The sequence below is a fragment of the Mesoplodon bidens genome, assembly GCF_964165515.1.
Source record: "Mesoplodon bidens genome assembly, chromosome: 13".
NCBI classification, from domain to species: Eukaryota; Metazoa; Chordata; class Mammalia; order Artiodactyla; family Ziphiidae; genus Mesoplodon; species Mesoplodon bidens.
In genome coordinates, this window is record NC_138169.1 from 4,348,444 (window position 1) to 4,369,809 (window position 21,366).

A 21,366-nucleotide genomic window follows, 5' to 3' on the forward strand; every position below is an offset into this window, starting at 1 on the left:
ATTCTTTGTATGGTTTTGCAACTTTTCTAAAGTCTACAATTATTTCCAAGTAAAAAGTTTAAAAAAACATTATGGTGCAGGAAGTACTTTATACACAGTGGGCTTTGTTTAAACCCGTGTTTCTCAATCAGGACTGAGTTTTCACCCAGGAGACATCTGGCAATGTCTGGAGATGGTGTTGGTTGGCATAACTGGGGGGCATGGGTGGTGGGGTGCTACTGGCATCTACTCCTACACAAGACAGCCCCCCAACAAAGAATTATCTGGCCCAAAATGTCAGTAGGGTTCAGAAACCCTGATTTAAATATTTAAAGAAAATGAAGCAAGGATCTTCCCCGACATCAGCCACGGAAGTATTGGGAAAGCATCCTCACTTGATACAAGCCTTCCCTCTCTGTCTCTCGACCAGCATCTCCACTCATTCTACCCCATCTCTGCCAGGTACACCGGAATCCTGTTTCCATGGACATAATTTGGTCTGCCTAGCGTCTCTTCTCTCCCTTCTTCTGGTACCAACACATAGCTTCTTCTGGAAAGGGCTCTTCTCCTAACTCCAACCATGTGGGTTGGACGGGAACTTCAATATTCTTAGGGCTCCTACTGCTGCAGCCACATGACATTGTGCCCCAGCAGGGCCAGTTCCAGTACCTCACCCTTCCTTACCAGAGCTGAGTGGTTGAAGGCAGGAGTGGATAATTGGCTGTCCTGAGGCCATTGCCCAGACTGTTTAAACCACAAAGCATTTAACTTACTTGGAATTTGCTGCCAAAACTTGAAAGCTGGGCCATTTCACATTTTTAAAAATCCCGATCTCCTGGTTTACTTGAATCATTAAGACTTTGGTGCCCACAGGTGTAAGGATAATAGTTGTACTCACCTCCTGGGGTCGTTATATATATGTATATATGTTTATATATACATATGCATACATACATGTACTACACACTCACACAAATGAGTGCATTTGTCACACAAAAGAAGGTCCTTCTAGAACACCACTCACTCATTTGGGAAAAAAGGATGTTTAGATGCATAAAGATACCTTCTCTTAGGTACTACAAATGCAAAGGTATTTTAATTGAGTTCATTTAGGATCCTCTACCTTTGATGTCTTGGTAATCGCTGGTGCTTTCCAGGGACCATTATAGGGGTATCATACCCTCTTGCTTTATCCTGTGGACAAGGAGTGTCTGAAACAAGGCAGCTGGCCAGTGTCATGTGGTCCACAGCCATCTCTGGTCAGAGATGGGCACCCTGACACAGAGAGCTTGCAGCACACTCCTTTGGTTTGAAATGTACAGACGTTTTCTAAGAAGACGATACAGTGAAATCCAAATAAGAATACAAACCAGAGTCTTCCCCTTTCAGAATCGCTCAGGCCAACACCTTCAGGAGAGTCCAACAAGGTGGGCAGTGGATACAATGGCCAGGAGCTGGGTGTCAGAGGTTGAGTGGCTAGAAGAGCAGCCACCTGGGAAGGGGAGCTTGGGCATCACAGTCTTAGTGGGGCAAGGGCGGCAGCCAACACCAGGTGTTGAACCTGAGAGGACTGAGGTGGGGGGAACAGAGAAATGGCCTGGTATAGAGAGATGAGACAGGAGTTACAAAGAAAGAAAGGGAGAAATCTAGAATAAGCCTTGTGTTGTTGGATTAACATGGAGATATCTGTGTGAACTCATGGTTTTTGAGACAGACAGACAGACAGACAGACAGACAGAGGTGTCACTGTGTGTACCACTGTGTCCTGACTACAGCATCCAAACAGCAATGAGCACCTCTAGAGCTTAGACTTTGGGTTCTAAGCACCATTCTCCACTGAAAGAAACTGAGCTGATTCTAGGGCTGGGGCAGGAAAACTACAAGATGAGTCTAGAAATTCTTATATTTAGAAAGGAAGAAAACGCTTAAAGAATATTGAGGACAGGGCTTCCCTGGTGGCGCAGTGGTTGAGAATCTGCCTGCCAATGCAGGGGACACGGGTTCGAGCCCTGGTCTGGGAAGATCCCACATGCCGCGGAGCGACTGGGCCCGTGAGCCACAACGACTGAGCCTGCACGTCTGGAGCCTGTGCTCCGCAACAGGAGAGGCCATGACAGTGAGAGGCCCGCGCAGCGCGATGAAGAGTGGCCCCCGCTCGCCCCAACTAGAGAAAGCCCTCGCACAGAAACGAAGACCCAATGCAGCCAAATAAATAATAAAAAATAAATTTAAAAAAAGAATATTGAGGACACATCAAAAGGACATAGAAGCCGTGATAACATGGCTCCCACTGCCAAACTGAGGATATTCTGAGCCTCAAAATAACCAGTGATAATAACGAAACATAAGCCACAGAGTACAAATGAAACCCATGGCCCCATTCTGTTAATAAATTCATAAATGAAGTATTGAAATTCTAATAATAAACATTTACCTTGCCCCTGAACATCTTTTCATAGAATATTTATTCATTTTAAAGCGAATACGGGTAACTTCACCGTAGAGAAGCTTGGCAAGCACTACCTTCACCAAGTGATCAAGTGTGCATCGTTAATACTGTGACAAATTTAAATCATGTGCCACCTGATTAAATGCAAAAGGGGAGAGCAGAGCCTCCCTTCTGAGACACTCCTGCCAAAGGTGTATAATTGGAACCTAAGCACAAAGAAACATCAGACAAACCCACACTGAGAGACAAGCCACAAAATAAGTAGCCTGTAATCTTCCAAACTCTCAAGGTCATGGAAGTCAAGAAAAGACTGAAGGCAAACAAATACCCATGACATGAAGCAGATTACTGAGACAACAGGGGATACTGAATTAGGGTCTGAGGATTGTAGAGTAGTCAGGAGGCAACGTTTATTCCTGATTTTCATGCTGTACTGTGGTTCCTTAAGAGTATGTCTTTGTTCATAAGAAAACACACGGCAAACATTCCAGGGTGGTGAGTGCCTAGTTGGTCAGACACTCTGAGACAGCTCAGGGGACCAGAGTTCCAGGCCCGTGTTCTTCCAACTTGTCCATAGGTTTGAGCTTGTTTAAACATAGTAACCACAGACGTCCAACTCTCTTCCACTATGTCCTAAAGATCAGACACAGGGGGACATACACTTCGTCTAAGGAGGCAGGAGGACACTATGGAGAACAGTATGGCAGTTCCTCAAAAAATCTAAAAACAGAGTTGCCATATGATCCAGCGATCTCACTCCTGAGCATACATCTGGACAAAACTCTAATTCAGAAAGATCGTGCACCCCTATGTTCACAGTGGCACTATTCACAATGGCCAAGACATGGAAACAACCTAAATGTCCATCAACAGAGGAATAGATAAAGAAGATGTGGTACATACATACCATGGAATACTGCTCAACCATAAAAAGGAATGAAATAATGCCACTTGCAGCAACGTGGATGCAACTAGAGATGATACTAAGTGAAGTCAGTCGGAAAGAGAAAGACAAATACCATATCATATTGCTTACATGTGGAATCGAAAATAGGACACAAATGAACTAATCTACGAAACAGAAACAGACTCTCAGACATAGAGAACAGACTTGTGGTTGCCGGGGCGAGGGGAGTGGGGGAGGGATGGACTGGGAGTTTGGGATGAGCAGATGCAAAGTATTATATAGAGAATGGATAAACAATTGTACAGCAGCAGGGAACTCTATTCAGTATCCTGTGATAAGCCATCATGGAAAAGAATGCGAAAAAGAATGTATACCTATGTATCACTGAATCACTTTGCTGTACAGCAGAAATTAACACAACACTGTCAATCAACTGTACTTCAATAAAATAAATTATAAAAAATAAGGAGGCAGGAGGAGAAGGAAGTGTTCCTGACCCCAGGGAGAGCAGGAGTCTTGGACAGAGGACTCCATACAGGAGGCAGAGGCACAGGGAGCAGGTGGGGAGTAAATACTCCAGCCTCGCTGTCTGTCTGCCCTCCAACCTCCTACAAGTGCCCTCATTGGCCAACCTAAGACGGCACACCACAGGCACAGGAAGTGCCCCCTGACGAGGTCAGCCTTCCAGGGCTCAGAGCAGGATGGAGAGTGTGTCTGCAATGTGGGCAAATGGGAAAAGAAAAGCCAGATATACAATAGTCCATGGGACCCTTTACAGTAACTCTGTGAGATACGCTTTCCTGGCCCCATCGCACAGATCCAGAAACTGAGTCTCTGTGGGATTAAATAACACGCCCATATCTACACAATGGAGCAGAAATCTGACTCAGGCTCGTGTGAACCCCAAGCTTTATTCTTGCCCCTCAATTAGGAGTTATCAGGTGAGGCTGAGGCCCTGATGTGCTGAACCAAGCTCCGTCTGGATCCTATCTTTGTCTCTCCAAGCAGTACTCGGGCCCATCTGCTGCATCCGTCTCTTTTTTGTCTCTGATGTTGAAGAGATGGATGGGTTGACAGGAGAGTGATAAACGATGCCTGCTTATCCTTGTTTCAGGCGAGTGTGACACAAACTCAATTAGGAAAACACATCTTCAGGGCTGCTTCTTGTTCATACATACTAGCTCAGGTGGATGTCTGAGCAGGAAAGAGAGACAACTTGTTTGCCCGACTTTTCTCTGTCTTCCCTACCTGTGTCGCTCACACTCCTAAATCTGGAGATGTAGGAATGTTTACTGGGTTTTTTAATGGCCCCAATCGTGCACGCTTTTTCTGGGGGCAGCACCCCAATTGTCCTCTGCACCCCACTGTCAGCCCTTGCAAACTCCTCCCACAGCTCCCAGACAGGATAATTAGGGCACATTGTCTTGTCCAGACCAGGTCAACTGGTTCAGACATGGCACGTGAAGCAAACAGAGCCAAGGAGACACAGTAGGACCTTTCCTGTGTTCATCAGGTATCGTGTAAAGGATAGCTGATCTTGGCTCCACAAGGGTGGGAGCCTGGGGCTGCCAAGACCCACTGCATAGAACCTAAAAATGAAGCCAACACCATAATAGGCAAAGCAAAGAACTGAAGAAAAAAACCTCTGATGTCATAATTGAGCACCTGGATCAAGCCATAACTGATGACTAATTTTAGTGTAATTTCATCACCCCCACAAGACATCTTGTACCCATCTGCAGTCACTTTTCATTATTTCTGTAATTTACTCAGTTGTTAAGAGAAAGTCCTAATCAAGGGTGCTTTTCACTGTTTACTGTGAAATTCTAGTCTCTGTTTTAAGCTGATTTCTTTCATGTGGTCATTTCTGGGAACTTATTATCTGCAAAGCAGGGGGCCCTCCTTTCTCTCACCTGAAAGGAAGAGGCAGAGGGTACAGAGAAGGATGGCCACTTAGAAATAAAGTCAGTGACTTGAAAATGTTGCCTCTGGCCAGCTCATTTGAGCATCACACTATTACAAACATTCTCGCCTCCAATCCAAGGGACAATTTCCGGGAGTGACTGATGGAGTAAAGGAATAGTGGTGGATTCTATTCTCAGTCAGGGACCCTTGATAAAATGATGTCCGTCTAAAGACTTCCAGCACATCAAACTTACCTCCCCATTTTTCTGCACTATCGAGATGTAAGAGATGAGCTTGGGGTGAAAGACAGATACTATGAGAAGACAAAGACAGAATTAATTCATGTATTCATTTATTCATTCACTCATTCACCAAGTATTAAGGGCCTCATATGTGCCAGGCACTGGGGCTGATGAGCAAAAGAGATATGTACGATAGTGAACAAAAGAGAAAAGAAGTTCTGTTCTCATAGAGCTTAAATTCTAGGGGCGAGGAAGATGGCTAGCCAAATAAGGGAAATCTATGGGTTATCAGGTGGTGATAAGTGCAAAGAGAAGCACAACAGAAAAGGGGACTAGAGAGTGCCATAATGAAGAAGAGCAGATGGTGTAGACAAAGGGAAATGGCTCCAGTAGATACCTACATGTTACCCCACAGCAGGCATGTGCAAAGGCCCTGAGGTGAGAGCCCAGTGGGGTGGTGAGAACCAGCAAGGCGGCCAGTGGGACTGGAACAGAGTGTGTGTGTGAGGGTGTGGGGGTTGAGATGAGGTCAGAAGGATTCTGGGGGTCAGAGTTCACATTGCACCTGTAGATCACTGAATACACTGTGGCTTCAGCTCTAAATATGATGGGAGCCTCTGGAGGGTTCTGAGCAGAGGACAACATGACCTGACTGATGGTCAGGAGGGGTCTGAATGGGGCACCTCCCCAATCAAGGTGCAGCTGGTGTGTGCTGAGGATGGAGGACATGGTGGGCCTCCTCCTGGGTTATTAAAGTAAGGACTGTCTCTACAGGATTCGAAGTAACTGGATAAGAAACTGATAGCACCACACCCTTTAGCACCCTGTGTGTTTGCAGGAGAGGAGCTCAAGACATGAGAGAGAGAGAGAATAAAATCCCCCAGATCAAGGACTCCTCGACCACTGAGAAGGGCTAAGAAGCTGATATGTGCAGACTTCCTGCGTCTGTGAACGAGAGAGTGAACCGCAGGACTCCTTCCAGCCAACCTCCCAGCCAAAGTAGACACCTCCTGTCATTGATGGTCTGGGGAGGTGTCCAAGGGCCAGGCCACAGCCGGGGAGATGACTGACCCATAGCAGGGACAGGAGCATGACAGAGGAAAACGTTGAGTTTGAAAGCAGATGAGAAAAGTCTGCTCTGTGAGTCCATTCACTGGCTACAATTAAAAATGGAAACTAAAGAGAATGGTGACCCGAGGCTGTGTGCTGACCCAAAAGATTTACATGAACTGGAGAAAAGCATGCATCGCCACTTATGGGGCAGGAGAGATGAAACAGAGCTGGGGCAGAACAGACACACCTAAATGGAGACATCTCCCAGGATTTTTTTTCTCATAAATGAAGACGGCAGAGCGGGAAGCCTTTTAGGGTTGCCTCCTATGGCTGAGGCATTAGAATCTGACCGGCTTTAGGAACTCAACCCTCACGGAGGAGGGAAGGTCTCATGTGCAAGACAACCAGTGGCAGAAGATGTTACTGATGCAGCAACTGGACCATGGCTGGTACTAGAGGAATTCTTTTTTTAATCTTAATTGAACTAGAGTAGATTTATAATGTTGTGGTAGTTTCACGTGTACAACAAAGTGATTCAGTCATGTATGGAAAGATAGATATATAGATTCTTTTTCAGATTCTTTTCCATTATAGGTCATTACAGGATAGTAAGTAGAGTTCCCTGTGCTATACAGTAGGTCCTTGTTGGTTCTCTATTTTATATAGAGTAGTGTGTTTCTGCTAATCCCAAACTCCTAATTTATCCCTCCCCTGCCTTCCCCTTTGGTAACCATAAGTCTGTTCTCTATGTCTGTGAGTCTGTTTGTTTCGTACATAAGTTCATCTGTGTCATATTTTAGATTCCACATATGTGTTATCATGTGGTATTTGTCTTTCTCTTTTTTTTTTTTTTTTTGCAGTACACGGGCCTCTCACTGTTGTGGCCTCTCCCGTTGCAGAGCACAGGCTCCGGACGCGAAGGCTCAGCAGCCATGGCTCAGGGGCCCAGCCGCTCGGGGGCATGTGGAATCTTCCCGGACCGGGGCACGAACCCGTGTCCCCTGCATCGGCAGGCAGACTCTCAACCACTGCGCCACCAGAGAAGCCCTGTCTTTCTCTTTCTGACTTACTTCACTTAGTGTGATCATCTCTAGGTCCATCCATGTTGCTGCAAATGGCATTCTTGTGTTCTATTTTATGGCTAAGTAGAATTCTATTGTATATGTGTACCACATCTTCTTTATCCATTCCGATGGACACTTAGGTTGCTTCCATGTCCTGGCTATTGTAAATAGCGCTGCTATGGAGGGATGCTGGATGGAGGAATAATGAATGAAAGGAGGAGAGCCAAAGCAGACAGAAACTAGAGAAAGCACCCCAGAACCAAAGGTGTGCTGGGAGGTGGATGTCCTTGACTTAGCTGTTGATGCAGACAGCAGAAGAAGCAAGCTGACCTTACTGTGAACTGCTCCAAGAGCTTTAACTATACATGTAAGAAGCAGCCATCCAACTGGCCTTTGGTTTCCTTCATTTTGTTCTTTGGTTGGTTGGATAGGGTCCTCCTGCCTGCCTGGCGTCCACTCCTTTTCATCTGACAAAGCCCGATTTGTCTTTGGACGCCACACCTTCTGCACTCTCTGTCCTAGTAGTTTGGGTGGAGATGACCTGAGGCTCCCAGATTGGTGTATCCCAGACCTGACCAATCAGAAACTCCATCCCCGCCCCCCAACAGTGACTGGCTCAGGGTTGGGCCAGGGACTCCAGTGACCACCATGAGATTCACACCATCAACTTTTTCTACAAGCATTTGGGAAGTCACTTTATTTTTGTTGGGGTGTGCTGTGTGGATAGAATGTAAACCTTGAGCTGCTGGTGACAATGATGACCACTCAGAAATGAAGCCAACACAAAGAACAGAGCAGACAGAGGTGGAAAGAAACAGTGTCTGGTTACATTGATTGACCCCTGGATCCAGCCGTGCCTGAAGCCTAGCTGGTATTTTTTCAGTTACCTGACCTAATACATTTTTTAGACAACCCCCTCCCATTTTTTAATTTAACTTAATTTTTTTTTTTTTTTTTTTTTGCTCTGGTACCATTTGCATAAGCTGAGTTTTTTGGCATTTGCAACTAAAGGGGTCGAGACTAATGAACTGAATTATCTGGTGCCTATTCAAAGACCATTTCCATTGGGGAGATGGGGAAACCCTGTGTCAGGGCCTCAAACACAACCTCACTGTTTCCAACGGAGACAAAACCATGTTTCCAGAGCCACTTCCTGTTTAAGGTGTGAGATTTTTATTTTTTAATTTTTTTGTAATTTTGGCTTAAAATCATCACTGAGCTGGAACTCCACGATAAGAACAGTACCAGCCTTCTGTTCTGTGTGTGTGCTGGGGGTGGGATGAGTGTCTTAAAGTTCCTCTGTTTATTTTGCAAATAAGAGAATTGCCTCAAGGGACTGCTAATCTACCCCCATGTGCCAAAGTGGGCAGTGTTATATCCACATTTCTACAGAATCGGAGTCCACAGAGTCGGTGAGGAAATGCGGCAGAAATCAAGCATTATAATTAAGGGGCCAGAGGGACCGATTGAGCAAGAATGATGAAAAGAGTGGCCTGAAGAGTTGGATGAAAAAATTAACCTAAAGGAGGCATGGGAGCTGCTTTGAATGTTTCTGGTGGTTCTGTGACCCCAGAGGGAGAAGGGTTGTTTAAGACAGTATCAAGAGTGTTATGAAACTAAGCCAAATGGAATTAGGTCTAAGCTGTATTTAAGCATGAAGTACATCAAGGGATGTCTTAGAATCTAAACCCCTGGCTCTCTGTTTAGGCTGATAATGAACAGACACCGCACACTCGAGGAGCTTTTCCTATTCCCTGATACTGCCAAATCCACTGTTCTTCTAATTCTTTTCATTTTCTCCGTTTTTTTAAAAAGCATCTATGTGTAGTTTCTATTAGATTTTTTGGGTGATTTTTCTTCTCCATGGCTTTGATAACTACACATATAATAACGGCTGTGATTTCTTGACCTTTTACCACATGCCAAATATTACCGTGTGTAATGGGTTGAATGGTGGCCCCCAAAAGATAGGTCCACGTAGAACCTATGGATGTGGTCTTATTTGGAAACAGAGTCTTTTCAGATGTAATTAAAGACCTTGGGATGAGGTCATCCTAGATGAGGGTGGGCCCTAAATCAATGGCCAGTGTCCTTGTAAGACAGAAGGGGGAAAGACATGCACAGAAGCCCATGTAAAGATGGAGGGAGACGGGAGGGATGCAGCCACAAGCCAAGGAAGCCAGGAGCCACCAGACGCTGAAAGAGGCAAAGCAGGAACCTCCCCTAGAGTCTTTGGAGAGAGCATGGCCCTGCCTGCATTTGAGTTTGGACTTCTGGATCCAGAACTGGGAGAAAGTAAGTTTCTGTTACATTAAAATACCCAGTTTATGGTAATTTGTTACACCAGCCTCAGGAGGTGAATACACTGTGCTGAGCAGCTATGTCCCTTTTTTTCCTTAAAAGAGCCTCAGAATCCTACAAAGTAGGCTCACAAGAGCTGTCCTTTCCTCCAAGAATTTTTGCTACACACACACTCTCTCTTGCCTTCCTTTGTAACAGTTCTTCAACCTTTCTCTGGGAGAAATACCCTTCTCCCTTGAATACAAAATGGTGGAACTGTCCATCAGATCGTCTTAATCTTTTCTAGACAGGGATGGGGCTAAGTAACCTGTTCTCATCCCTGGCTACACCTGAGAATCACCTGAAGAGCTTTTAAAAAGTAAAGATGATCAACCCTACCTCTATGCCCACCTCCACTCCACTACTACAAAGATCCTGGCCCAATCGGTTAGGTGTAGAGTCTGGATGTTAGCATTCTTTAAAGCTTCCTGGTGATTCTAAAGTTCAGCCAAGGTTAAGGGAGTCTTTCTCCCCTGAATCTAAAACATGAGCACAGAGATAAAAACAAATAAAATAATTAGAGCCCCTGTATCCCAGCAGTGGTACCCTGAAACCAGATATCCATGATAACTACCAGGACTCTTGAACTGGCAACTTCAGACTTTTAGGAAACTGGTCCCTTAGTGTACCTTCGGGGTCATAAGATCCCAATCCCTTAGTCCTTAGGTTGCCCTGATATGTTTCTGATGCTTCTGACCAATTCATCCAGGAACTGGCAGAACAGATACTCAAAAGTAAGCTTCTGCTTCCATGATACAGGGCATCCTTACTTAATCTGTAAGTGATAGCCCCCCGTGTCACTGACAACATGAAGGGTGTGAGGAAGAAAGAAAAAATATTTTTTGGAAGGGGATTAAGAGGTACAAACTTCCAGCCATAAAATAAATAAGTCACGGGAATGTACTATACCGTATAGGGAATATAGTCAATACTACTGCAATAACTTTGTATGGTGATAGATAGTTACTAGACGTTTCATGGTGATCAATCCGTAATGTATATAAATGTTCAAACACTATGCTGTACACCTGAAACTAACATAATACTATATGTCAACTATACTTCAATAATAAAAAAATTATGTAGCGATGACATGGACTTCTACATCAAGTCTTTGAGTTGCTTAGGATCCCAGACATTTGAAAGTGTGAACTTAACACTCTTAATATACCACTAAGGTCATCCTTAATCAAAAAAATTAAAAGAAAAAGAAATGTACACACTTCAGAAGACAAGGACTTACTCACTCTGGGAGATATGTATAACCATTGTCTTGGAAATTTTGCTAATTCAGACTTTGGCTGGGTTGTATTTTACCTTTGTCCTCTCCTTAGAGGCAGTAATTTCTAAATCCCTAACGTGTAGAAACAGTTTTGTTCAGCTCAGCATACAGGTAGGAGAGAGAAGCAAGTCCTGCAGAGAAAACGGTTTCAAAGATATCAGAAGTACCCACTAAGAAATAAAGGCAAGCCAATTAAACATAATTGGTATCCTTCTTCAAAGTATATACAAATAATCTCTAAGTGGAAATTCCCTTAGCCATACCCAGGGTGTAAGATGAATGCACTTGAAAAGAATTATATGTAGAGGAAAAAATGTTGGGAATATACTGTTTTAAGGTTCTTACACAACATATAAAGCAGTATGACCTCATTTGAATGCAGGCTTTGATTAATTAAAGATAAATTTTGTAAATCTTACAGCAATGGCTAAATTTTAAAGAGGTATAAATAATGAGCCAATATGGAGAAAAAATGGAACCATAAAAAATATACTCAGGGCTTCCCTTGTGGTGCAGTGGTTGAGAGTCTGCCTGCCAATGCAGGGGACACGGGTTCGTGTCCCAGTCCAGGAGGATCCCACGTGCCATGGAGCAGCTGGGCCCATGAGCCATGGCCACTGAGCCTGCGCGTCCGGAGCCTGTGCTCCACAATGGGAGAGGCCACAACAGTGAGAGGCCCGCGTACCGCAAAAACAAAAACAAAAACAAACAAACAAACAAAAAATATATATATACTCAGTAGGAAAGCAGGCAGAAAAAGAAGGAAAAAGGAGTAAAGAACAGATGGCACATAAAGTGAAAAGCAAGATGATAGATTTTAATATAAACATATCAAAAATTTCATTAAATATAAATGGTCTAAATATAATGATTAAAAGATACAGATTATCAGATTGGATAAATAGGCAAACCCCAACTACATGCTCTCTATAAACAATCTACATAAAATATAAAAACACAAATTGTTTTTTTGAAAAAACAGAAAAGATACTACAATGCAAACATTAATCAAAAGTAAGCTGAGGTGGCTGTATTAATATCAGATGAAACAGACTTCAGAATAAGGAATATTTCCAAGAATGAAGAGGGATATTACATAACGAGAAAGGAGTCAGTTCACCAAGAAGTCATTACAATCCTAAGCGTATATGTACCTAAGACAGTGTTTAAAACACGTAAAGGAAAACTGACAGGACTGAAATGAAAACTAGACAAACCCATAACTTCAACATTTCTGTCGATAATGGACAGAACAAAAAGATTAAAAAATAAGCAGGGATATAAAACACCTGAACATCACTAGAGACATCTGGAGAGTCCTTGTAAACCTTAGGCAAAGATTTTTTTAGATGTGACACCAAAAGCACAATTACTAAGAGAAAAAAACTCAACAAACCAAACTTCATTAAAAAATCCTTTGCTCTTCCCAAGACACATACTGGGAGAATTTCTATAAACACCTATCTGAAAATGGACTTGAATCCATAATATATAAAGTGTCCTCAAAGATCAATAATATGAAAATAACAACCAACAAAAAACTGGCAAAAGATTTAGACATTCACCAAAGAAGGTATAAGGATGGTAAGTAAGCACAAGAAAGAATGCTCAACATTATAAGTCATAGGATAAAAGTTAAAACTTGAAAGATATACTGCTACACACCTATTAGAAGTGCTACATAAAATCAAACTAAAACAAGGGATAACATTAAGTGGTCCTGAAGATACAAAACAACAGGAACTCTTATACCTTGCTGGTGGGATTGCAAAATGTTTCCATGTTTGAAAAAAGTTTGAAATTTCTGATAAAGTTATGTGTACAGTTACCACACCAGCCAGCAATTCCAGTCCTAGGTATTTACCCAAGAGAAATGAACAAACATTCACTTGAAAACCTGTTTGCGAATACTTATAGTGACATTTTTCATAATGACCCACAAATGGAAGTAATCTAAATGGCTTTCAACTAGGAAATGAATAAACAAACAGTGCTGTATCCATTCACTGTAATATTATGCAGTATTAAAAAGCAATAGACTATTTGTGGTCTTTTTGATTATAGCCATCTCACAGGTGTGAGGTGATATTGTGGTTTTGATTTGACGAGGAAGGGAACCCTTGATCACCGTAGGAACGTAAATTGGTGCAGCCACTGTGGAAAACAGTATGGAGGTTCCTCAAAAAAACTGAAAATAGAACTACCATATGATCCAGCAATTCCACTCATGGGCATACATCTGAAGAAAATGAAAACACTAATTCAAAAAGACAATGCACCCCAATGTTCACAGCAGCCTTTTTTTTTTTTTTTTTTGTGGTACACGGGCCTCTCACCGCTGTGGCCTCTCCCACTGTGGAGCACAGGCTCCAGATGCGCAGGCCCAGTGGCCACGGCTCACGGGCCCAGCCACTCCATGGCATGTGGGATCTTCCCGGACCAGGGCACGAACCCATGTCCCCTGCATCGGCAGGCGGACCCTCAACCACTGAGTCACCAGGGAAGCCCATAGCAGCCTTTTTTTTTACAATAGCCAAGATATCGAAGCAACCTATGTGTCTATCAACAGATGAATGGATAGAGAAGATGTGGTACATATATACAATGGAATATTACTCGGCCATAAAAAAGAACGAAATTTTGCCATTTGCAATAACATGGATGGACCTGGAGGGTATTATGCTTAGTGAAATAAGTCAGACAGAGAAGGACAAATACTGTATTTTACCACTTACACATGGAATCTATAAAATAAAACAGGGACTTCCCTGATGGCACAGTGGTTAAGAATCCACCTGCCAATGCAGGGGACACAGGTTCGAGCCCTGGTCCGGAAGATCCCACACGCCACGGAGCAACTAAGCCCGTGCGTCACAACTACTGAGCCTGCGCTTTAGAGCCCGTGCTCCACAAGAGAAGCCACCGCAATGAGAAGCCCACGCACCTCAATGAAGAGTAGCCTCTGTTTGCTGCAACTAGATAAAGCATGCGCGCAGCAACGAATACCCAACGCAGCCATAAATAAATAAATGTATTAATAAAATAAGATAAAAAATAAAACCAAACTAGTGAATCTAACAACAACAACAACAAAAAAAACAGACTCACAGATATAGAGACCAACTAGTGGTTACCAGTGGGGAGAGGAAAGGGGGAGGGGCAAGACAAGGACAGAGGATTAAGAGGTACAAACTACCATGTATAAAATAAATAAGCTACAAGGATATATTGGGCAGCCCAGGGAATACAGACAATATTTTATAACTATAAATGGAGAATAACCATTAAAATTTTGAATCACTATGTCATATGGTTGAAACATAAGATATTGTAAATCAACTATAGCTCAACTTAAGGAAAAGAACAAAAAGGAATAGACTGTTGATATATAGGTGAATATTAAATGCATTGTGCTAAGTGAAAGACAGAAGATTCAAAAGCTGCATACTGCACCATCCCATTTTTATGGAATTCTGAAAAAGGCAAAACTATAAGGACAGAGAACAAATCAGTGGTTGCCAGGGCCTGTAGGTATAGGGGAGGGGGTGGCTACATAGAAACACCCAGGAATTTGGGGGGTGACGGAAGTGCTCTTTATACCTCAGGTGTGTTTGCGTTTACATGGCCATGTGCGTTCATCAAAATTAAAACTCTATCCTCAGAAGGGTGAATTTTACTGTATGAAAATTACATTAATAAACCTTACTTTTAAACAATGCAGACTGCTGTAGGGAGATATTCTATCCATCAGACTTTCCATTTATTCCATTAATTCAGTAATACCCCCTTTCACTCCGATTAAAATGCCAAAGTTTGGTTTTTATTAACCTTGCTTCTCAAGACTATGGATGTTATGAAATATCTAATACATCCAAAGGCTTTGTTTTAACCCCTGCTCATGAAAGTGCTAACTGCTAATATAATTGAGAGTTCTGGGTTCTTCTCTGCCCAATTCTAGCCACATTTGTGATTAAGCTAAGGATGAATATTGAGATAAAGGAGGAAGAGCTGAAGGTGCAAATTCAAATGGCTGGGAAGGGGTTGGCAGGTAAGGGGGGGAAGAGAAGGACTTAATAAACACCCCACCCAGGGGCCGGGGTGGGGGACATAGCTTTGGCACGATGTAGCCTTACAGGCATGCGCACCCGAGGTCGGCAGAGCGCCCACCCTCTTAGGGGAAATTGGAAATCCCAAGTTTTATATGTGAATTCTCCCGATTTGGGGGAGCTTGTTCAGTTTTTTATTTTAAAAACTCTGTGGACAGAACAGTGCTTGCGTGCAGGTCATGAAGTTTGCAAGCGCTGATCTAGAGCCCTGGGTGTAGAGCAAGAGAACTAGGACAGGCCTAGGAGTCCGGTGGTTTAACAGAACGGCTTCCGAGAAGCTGAAATCACTTCTAAGAAGCTTCAACGCAGCAGGGAGTTTCAACTTGTGTAGGAAGGGGTGTGTGCCTAATGCAAAGAGTGTGTGTGTACTTCAAGTATAAGGAAAGACAAGGCGTGAGCCTTACACGTGCAATCTAAAATATGAAACAAACTAGAGAATATAACAACAACAACAATAAAGCAGACTCACAGAGAGAGAGACACACTAGTGGTTACCAGTGGGAAGAGGGTGCACGTGGGAGCCGAGAAGGACCTCCCCCCCGCCCCCTCCCCCGCCACAACCTCTTCCTACTCATGACACCACCCCAGCCCCTAAATCCCAAATCAGCAATTCAAAATCCCCAAAGTTCTCACTATCCAAAGGTTGGCTGGCTGGTGTTTAATTCTTTTGGTGACCACGGCTGCTCTAAAGTACAATGAGGCTACCTGGGGACTTGATCCTCTTCTATGTATATACTCACATCTTTCATGCAAAATGACTTATGTGTCCAATTACGGCGGCAACTCCACACCCAGCCTGGGCTGGGTGTTAGACAATATACATGGATGATCCTGGGTCTCTATCTGTCTATCTACCTACTACCTTCTGAATTGTGAAATATACCTGGCCCCAGACTTCCGAAAAGAGATTTCCGGCCTGTGTGACCTTCCGGGGGCCCCCTATGTGACTGACAACCACCACTTCACCTCTGACAGCATCTCAGCCTACCACTGCCCTTTCCTCCCCTTTACACGGGGCCAGTTCCTCAACCCATAGCTCAACGACACTTCGCGTCATCTACCTCAGCCCAAGACTTAAATCTTAGGAAGACTCCCTTCTTTCAGTGCCCTGGTCTATTTATGGAACCGCCCAAGAACAATGATTCTGTTCCAAACCCTGAGGAATTGCAGAGCCTTAAATCCACAGCTGAACATCAGCTTGCAATTGGTATTAAAAATTGATCAGTGGTTTTGAGGGTTACAGAAATCAGCACTTAAATCCTTCAGCAAGAACAGTCAGCGATGGATTTTTTTTTTTAAACGACAGTAAAAATTTAAACAAGGGTCAGAAAACTTCCCTCTCTATAAGAAATTCATGGAGCAAACATTTTCTTTACAGAGGTATCTGAGAGGGTGAATGTACTGCTGCTTATGACCACGAGAAACAAAATGAAAAATATTTTGCAGAGCCCTATGCGGTGAAAACTGCCAAGCAAAAGCAGGGAGAGAAAACCCCACCAAATCAAGGTTGCCCTAAGCCAGGGGGAGAGGTGGCTTTGGGGGGAGGGGTGGGGCATCTCCCCCTAACCTCTAACACCCTCACCACTTGCTGTGTAAATAGCATCTTTAAAACAAAATTCCCAGGCTTCCCTGGAAGCGCAGTGGTTAAGAATCCGCCTGCCAGTGCAGGGGACACGGGTTCAAGCCCTGATCCGGGAAGATCCCACATGCCGTGGAGCAACTAAGCCGGTGCGCCACAACTACTGAGTCTGCGCGCCTAGAACCTATGTTCCTCAACGAGAAGCCACCGCAATGAGAAGCCCGCAACCAAGAGTAGCCCCCGCTCCGCTCGCTGCAACTAGAGAAAAGCCACGCGCAGCAAGGAAGACCCAACGCAGCCAAAAATAAAATAAATAAATAAAATTTAAAATTCCCAATTCCACTTTCCAACAAAATTGCTGTCCCTGGCCTCTTCCACATGGACGTTTCTAATGGCCACTTCTCTAAATCAAAAGTAAAATCCTCTAGATGGTGTGTGGGGAGGAACGTGAGCTTACTTCCCAGAGCACATTCAGCAGAGTTCCAACCTGACTGAATCCTCTCACGGAGGGAGAAAGCCTGATCGGGACTTTCACCCTTCGCTGAAATTAAAACGGCACCACCTGCCTCAGTGAAGTGCTTTCTATCCATTAAGTCACTTCATCATCACAACATCTCTAGCAAGTATTTGGGGAAGGATTTTTTTTTTTTTGAATGGTCACTTTCCATTTGGGGAAACCGAGTCCTAGAAACGATAGAACCCAGAGCTCACGGCAGAAATAAGTAACCAGATTTTCTAACAGATTTGTCCTCCGGAATAAAACAGAAATATGTCACACACGCGCGCGTTCCCGTGCGCGCGCGCGCGCGCGCACACACACACACACACACACACACGCACGCACGCACTCCTGTTTACCTGGAGCTCTTGGGAGAAAGGGACAGTATTTAAAACAGCAATTTTGTCCGGTTGGTGTATCTGGGGACCTGCACCCTTAAGGAAAGCAGATTTTTCTGGAATTCCAGCCGGTGCGCAGTGACTTTTGAAAAGCAAACGCTACTTGGTAACATCAACTGGCAACTTGTCTCTGCGAATGCATTTCTAGCTCAGCCTGAAGAGCTTTAGGCGGGAGAGAGCCGTGATTCTCATCCGGTTGGACTCGGTTTACCCGCTCAGGGCCCGGGGCCGGGGCCGGAGCTGCGACGCAGCGCGAAGGGCACGGACACTTGTGCGCATCTCGGTTTCACCCGATGGCCCCGAGACTCTTACCCCGGCGCAGGCAGCGGAAAAACGGCGCCCCCAGCCCTCTCTCCGCGCGCTGACCCGCACCCGGTTCCCAGCCCGGCCTCGGGGCGCGCAGCGGCCGTCCCCAGAGGAGCGGGGCTTCCTCGCGCGGCACCGGCGGCCCACGGGCTCCGAGACCCGTCTCCCCGCCCCTCCCGCCACGGCCCGCGCCCAACACGCACGTAATCAAAACCTGCATAATAATACCAACCTTTCCTGAGTCTTCTGGGCACCAAGCGTTCCCTCCCTGAATTCTCTTAAACCCAAGACAGGGTGATCGATCATTCCATTGCAGAGGTGAGGAGACTGAGGTGGAAGGCCCCCCAGGACCAGGCTGCTGGGAAGCCCAGGTCTGATTCCGACTTGCAGCCCCAGCTCTCCCACCCGCGCCATCACCTTTACGCGCTCCTAGACCACACAGGACCTCGGCGGGGCGCCTGGAGGGGGTCCCGGGTTTCTCCCGAGCTGAGGTCCCCGGGAGTTGCGCATTCCTTCGCGGGCCAACGCCGGCCCGCGGGACCCCATGGCGGGGGAAACGGGGCACAAAGGGCCCGGTCCGCCCTCGTGGGTCACAAGTCCCAGTCCGACCGAGCTGGGGAGGGGGACGCCAGGCTGCGGGGGAAGAAGGCGCAAAGAACTCCGCTGCCCGCTCCCGGGCCCCCGGCTCCACGTCGTGGCCGTGCCGGGTTGCGCTAAGTCTTCACGCAACTCGGGGACGGTGAACACACACAGTGTCCCTCAGCCACGCCCCCTCTTCACCCCGGGAAGCACCCCGAACCCTGAGATATTGGGTCAGCCAATTTCGCCCCAATCACACGGACGCGGCGCCCAACGGGGCTCGCCCATCTAGGGAAGGGGCCGCTCCGCGCCTGGGAGCCAGCGCCCTCACCCAGGTCCCCGCAACACCCTCACCCTTCGGCTCCCACCGCCCGGGCTCCTGGGCACCGTGGGGAACTTCTCGAGCGCCGGCGCGACCGACGCCCCCCGCCCCCGGCCTCTTACCTCTGCCCAGCAGCGCGGCCAGCACCAGGCTCAGCGCCCGGCACAGCGGCGCCACCCGCCCGGCGGCCGCGCCCTCGGAGCGCATCCTGCGTCCCGGCAGCTCAGGCCGCCCGCCGCCCGCCGGGGGCGCAGGGCCCGCTCGTGGCCCCCGCCGGCTGTCCCATGCCCCGGGGCCACCCCCGGCAGCGAGTTGGCCGGCCGGGCGGCGGAGCCGGTGTTCACGCCCCGCCCCTGCCGGGTGCACGCCGCTACGCCTGCGGATCCCGCGGAGGCTCCTCTGGCCGGGACAACTTTTCTTCAGCCGCCGCGGCAGCCGCGGCCCGTCCCGCCCCCAGGGCCGCCCACTCGGTCCCGCCCACTCGGAGCCCGCCCCCCAGCCCCGCCCCCCAGCCCCGCCCCGGGCCGCAGGCTGCTGGAGGATGCCGGGGAGAAAGTGCGCGGGTCCCGGAGCAGGCGCTCGAGAGAGGGGGTGGGGCGCGCAGGGAAGCGGGTTGCACCCGCGGGGTCCCTCCTCCTCCCTGCAGCCTTCCGCCTTCGTGCCCTGTGGCTCGCGTCCCGGAGAGCTCTGCGCAGGTACCGCGACGCAAGATGGAGCCGGACGCTTCCCCTCGCCAGCCTCCCGGGGTCCTCAGTCGCCGCACCTGAACTTCAGGTTGTCCCCTGAGTCTTTGCCTTGAGAGCTGGGGACATCTGGAATTAAAACTCCCCTGCAGCTGATAAGGAAAGCTCTCCCAGAGAGATTGTTCAGTGGGAAAAAGCAACGGGCAGGACAGACTCGAGAAGGACACGGTTTCTACAGAGGCGTGCGCACATGTGTATATATTTGTGTGTGTGTGTGTGTGTGTGTGTGTGTAGCAAGACAACGCGGTATCTCAGGAAGGGGACTGGAACGCTGGGGTGACGGAAAGGTTCGTTTTACACTGTATATCCTTCTATATTGTTGGATATCGCCCCCATGCCCATGTGTTTTTATGCACTGTTCTGGGGGGAAATGCGCCCTTCCCCAGCCAGACTTGCTCCTGCAATAGCTTTTTCTCTGCAGATTCAGACAAGGACTCGCCACCCCACTTCGCGCCCCAAATCTCTTCTCTGTGACGTTCCCAGCGCTGCCCTCCCTCCCCGCGTGGATCCCAGCTGCTTGCCTGCACGGTTACTGATACACATTCTCGGGCCTCATCTGCTTCCCAGGGATGAACAATCTGAACGCAGGACCCCGACTCCCCCTCGTGTCCGTGAGTGAAAGGCAGTGCGTTCCGAGCCCAGCAGCCTTGCCCTGGAGGCCCAGCCCTCCCCCAGCCGGTGCGCTTCCCCCAAACCCCATAGCCTGGCCTGGCGGTCCCCTGGTGTCCTGGGCTCCCCAGGGGCAGGGCTCAGGGGCCCAGCTCTCACCCAGGCTGACTCGGTCCAACCTCAGAAAAGAAGCTCACAGTGTTGTCATGTGTCACCATCGCTCCTGGTTGCCAGAGGCAGGAATGAATTTCAAAATAAAAGAAAAAAATATCCTTTATCAGGTGAGAAGAAACAAAAGTGAAACGTCTTGAGCACTGCAAATCCGTTTCTGCTGTCCCGACTCAGTTACAGGGGATCATGAGCTGAGCATGAGGGGAAATTGGGGGTTGGGGGCAAAGGGTCCGAGGGCACTCCCCATCCCAGGAGCCCTTCTCCCAGCTGGACGGCCTCCAGAGAACGAGGGCTCACTGGTCCACTCTGCTTGCCTTATGTGGGCAGAAGGCAGCTGGGAAAACTAGCCAGGCCAGAAAGAAAACTGCGAAACCTTGGTTCTCATAGGCCTGGGTAGCAGAGACTTCATTTTTTAGGTGGACAATGCTGATAGCTGCCCAATTTTTCAGTTCATTCAGCTAATCTACACATAGCCTTGGGAGACAGTCATAAGGTAGACTCGGGCTCCTGAAATGGAAGGCACATTTCCTCCTCATTTTTATTTGTTAGTTTGAAAGTCACTGGAGAATAAATATTTTTTTCATTTAAATGTTTCTAGCCTCAGTGAGAAATACAACATAGCCATCATTTCCTGACTGAGTGGTTGGGGTCTGCTTCCTCTCTCCCTCCTGTCTGATAAGAGAAATAAAAGAAAAAGCCCCCAGTTATGCCGGCCACTCCCCTGCTCTTCTTCGTAGGTTCATCATTTGGTCGGCCTCACCCTCCCCACACACATCATTTCTTTACTTTTGGCACAGAATATCGCCCTCTCTACTGCAGAGCCAAACACAGGT

General features: G+C 46.9%; 1 protein-coding gene across 1 annotated transcript in view; it reads right to left on the reverse strand.

Annotated features, from left to right (window-relative positions):
- Positions 1-19,217, reverse strand: part of TMEM132C (transmembrane protein 132C) — a gene marked incomplete at its 5' end in the record, with an annotated part of 375,994 nt that extends 356,777 nt beyond the window's left edge. Inside the window, one exon of the mRNA XM_081252152.1 lies at positions 19,133-19,217. Within this exon, the coding sequence (XP_081108278.1) occupies positions 19,133-19,217 (85 nt within the window). The remainder of the gene's footprint in view (positions 1-19,132) is intronic.
- Positions 19,218-21,366: the final 2,149 nt, after the last annotated feature.